The following is a 3,499-nucleotide window of genomic DNA, read 5'->3' on the forward strand; positions in this document are numbered from 1 at the left end:
ACTATTCTTCTAATAAGTTTAAGCTTGTTGGCTTTAGTGATTCAGATTGGAGAGATAGTTTGGATGACCGAAAATCTACATTTGATAATTGCAAAGAATCAGTTTTTGGCACTTCAAAATCAAATTGTTGACCCTCTCAGCATCAAGGGGGAGTGTGAAGATTGATTCATTCGAACGTATATGACCACCAAACTCCAACTCCATCTTCATTGTTTTGTTTAACCTCCTGCTCTACCGATGATTGTTTCAGCTTGCAGCAGTTTTCATTCAGTTTTATTTGGATCATTGTTATGCACCATAGTTTATAGAATAAATCATGCAACCATGCATATGTTATGCTAAGCATGAATTAGTTTAGATTGTGTTTTGTTTCAGTAATCTGAGGATTTTGATTTGAAGTCTATGATGATTGTATACAATTATATAATGTAATATTTTAGAGGAGTTTTTAATAAAAGATTTGAAGTCTACGATGATTGTATATAAACATGTATTATGTAGTATTTTAGAGGAGGTTTTAATAAAAGTATTGCTCCTGAACAGAGCTCTTATTTTTTTATTTCTCAATATTGTTTTATTTGGGGGATATTTGAATTTTTTTGTTGCTGCTGTTCAATAGGATTCTACAGATTAATCCCTCTTGGACAAAATCCTTGATTTGCTGAGAATTATGCTCTTAGAATAGCGGAGAAAGGGGTTTTAGGGGAATCATAGATTCTCATCTAAGAGAAGCATTCCCTTCCGCAGGATAAAATTGACAGGAACACTAGTTTAGTTATAACTGACACTCTTTATAAGTATACATAGGTTTTCATTCAATGGTAGAACCTTACAAAAATATACTAAAACAATTGGTCTAAAACAATTGCAAAACCCACCACAAAATAAACTAAAACACGTGGGGAATTTTAACAGCTTTGTAGAAATCACAGAAAATGCTAATTATCAGTCTAACTGACAACCTGTATGGAGGACATGTGAAGAGAAAAGCAGTTGGCATATCAATTCACATGCAGTTTAATGTCTGTCGACAAGCTGAAACGTGGAGAAACATAGGAGGAATTAATTTTCGTCCGACACGCATTACCGTATAATTTACATGACATAGATAACTTTCTTTATACAGTGATTAGTAAAGACACATAATGAGAAAATTTGTACACCTAGTTAAGTCCAAACTTAGATTGGCATAAATATGTATATATACATTCAAATCAGAAAATAGAAATCAAGGAAGAAAAGCCCACAACAAACATGGCATTCATTTCCTTTGACAGAAGAAGACTCTGTAAAATTTGATCAAAACTCTTCACAACGCAACAGAAACCAAGCCTTCCTGAATCGAAGCGTTTACAGCATCCAGCACCACCTGTGTTTTCCTTGAGATGGAGGGCCATAGAGATTCGGGCTTTTCTCCACATTTTTGTATTCTCTTAATCAGCCTGGCGAATTCTTCAACCATCAAAGTTTCCTGTGGAAACTCTGTATTGACTTTGTGCTCACTGGGCCTCGGGCCCCAGCCACTGCTTATTTCCTTGTATTTACCAGTTTTTGTAGAAGAGAAAAATGATGCAGTATTCTCCTCATAAGGAATCACAAAATCATGAAGTCGCATATTTCCTTTTGATCCAAGGAAACTTAATTCCATTGTCATAGGTGAGTGAAATGAACAATAGAAAGTTGCCACTCTCCCATCTTGCCAAGACAAAGTAGCCCCACAAGATGTAATCACTCCACCTTCAGTCAATACAGCTCCAGGATGTGCAATCACACTGTGAGGCATTTCGTAATCATTAGCCCATAAAATTGCCCTAATACAATACCATCCAACATCGCCCAACGCGCCAAGTCCATCCAAATCTGGCTTAACCCGGATGTCCTCTTCAAAGAACTTACCTGAACCTGCATAGGAGAAAGTACTCTGCACCTGCAAATAACCACGGAAAATTGTGATTTACTTTCATGAGGGAGGCTCTTGTGGATCACAATTAAAATAAATAAATGGATCAATTTGACTAAAAACTTCATAATCTAATCTTCCAGTATCATAATTCAATTTAGTGTTGAATACTGTCCTACTTGTGACTTGTCATTTCAACTATCATGATTTAATGAAACACATCCAGTTAATTAAGCGACACCAGTCTGTATCTTATAATATAAAAAAGTGGAGATAAAAAGAGATTAGAGATTCTTAGAAGTGGGAAAATGTCCTTATATGGACCAGCCGTGAATATCATGATAATTATTATGTATTATGGGTATTATTATGTTATAAGATATAGGTTCTCAATTCAAAAGCATAGATAGATCAGTTTGAATCTTACAATATCAAATTCAACTTAGTTCAGAAAAGATTGACATGGTAAAACCCAGTAAAAACGTTAAAACAAATCTATAAAATGGATGACCCAGATTTTAGGGAAGGCTGATGGCTCAGTTTAAACTGTGCACTTTGCGTTTGTATTAAATAGCTCTTTCTAAATCACTCTAATAGACAAATCCTAGTAAGAAAAAAACGCAAATTTAATTTAAGAAAAATCCCAGCTTGTTGATAAAACCCAAGCATAGCTTAAAATAATTTATAAAGCGTCTCAGAGGATTAAGTACTCACCAGCTTGAGATCTCCAAAGAGGTCTGGATTTTGAAGAAAGGCCTTCATGTGGGAAGTTCTTGGATGGTGTATCCACATGGTACCATCCATGAATTGAACGCCATTATTATTACAGGCCTCTATGATGGTGTCAAGTTCTTCAACACAAAGTGCAGGGGGCTTCTCAAGAAGAATATGTTTCTTCTTGTGAGCAGCCTTGAGAGCCCATTCAAGATGCAGGGATGTAGGCAGAGGAATATACAGTGCATCCACACAAGGATCATCCAAAAGCTGCTCATAGCTTCCGTATGTCTGTACATCTGCAGGTAAGTTGTTGGCAGAGGCAAAGGACTTAGCCTTGTCAATGGATCTGCTGGCAACGGCATAGACTGAGGAAGTGGGTGAAATCCCAATTGCTCTCACAAGTTTTCTGGCTATGTTTGCACACCCCAGGATTCCAAACTGTACTCCATTCTCTTCTGCCATTTCTCCTGGACAACAACACCTCTCTGAGTTTGTCATGTGTTTGACGCCTATGCAACTTCAAAACATATTTCCAGGTGGGAGAGTTAAAGGAGCGTGTCCCCAGTGTCGGCTATCGATACAAGTTGACAAACTTTATATAATTTGTTTAAGGGAAAGGGACCCCTTCTACAATGGACAATGGATTTATGATTAGATTTTATGCTTCATTGTCTCCAGCTTTTGTAGCCTTCTGCTCTCAAAAGATCCGGAGTCCCGCATGCAATTATAGACCCCACCTTCTGATGTCACTGAAATGGCAATGGTTTTTATTGAATATTTATCAGCCATCATTGGATTAGACAATTGTAATCCGATGATTTCTATAGCTACAAATTTGATCTATTAAGTAAATGCAAATTACTTTATTTTCATTTTGTTCCT

The 3,499-nt window shown here is 36.6% G+C and overlaps 1 protein-coding gene across 1 annotated transcript; it reads right to left on the reverse strand.

Annotated features, from left to right (window-relative positions):
• Positions 1-1,146: 1,146 nt before the first annotated feature.
• On the reverse strand, positions 1,147-3,242 carry LOC149536300 (putative oxidoreductase At4g09670). Its single transcript, XM_089803840.1, has 2 exons — positions 2,615-3,242; positions 1,147-1,927 (listed from the first exon to the last, which is right to left on the reverse strand). The coding sequence occupies exons 1-2, from the start codon at positions 3,113-3,115 to the stop codon at positions 1,310-1,312; spliced, it is 1,119 nt and encodes a 372-aa protein (XP_089659966.1). The 5' UTR covers positions 3,116-3,242; the 3' UTR covers positions 1,147-1,309.
• Between the last annotated feature and the right edge of the window lie 257 nt (positions 3,243-3,499).

Source organism: Cupressus sempervirens, chromosome 10 (assembly GCF_028749045.1).
Source record: "Cupressus sempervirens isolate cs-2001-9-10 chromosome 10, ASM2874904v1, whole genome shotgun sequence".
Taxonomy (NCBI): domain Eukaryota; kingdom Viridiplantae; phylum Streptophyta; class Pinopsida; order Cupressales; family Cupressaceae; genus Cupressus; species Cupressus sempervirens.

Excerpts from the sequence above, each read along its gene's own strand:
- LOC149536300 (XM_089803840.1), bottom strand. The coding sequence starts at position 3,115 with ATGACAAACTCAGAGAGGTGTTGTTGTCCAGGAGAAATGGCAGAAGAG. Across the intron at positions 1,928-2,614 it reads TCTTTGGAGATCTCAAGCTG|GTGCAGAGTACTTTCTCCTA; the intron begins GTGAGTACTTAA and ends GGTTATTTGCAG.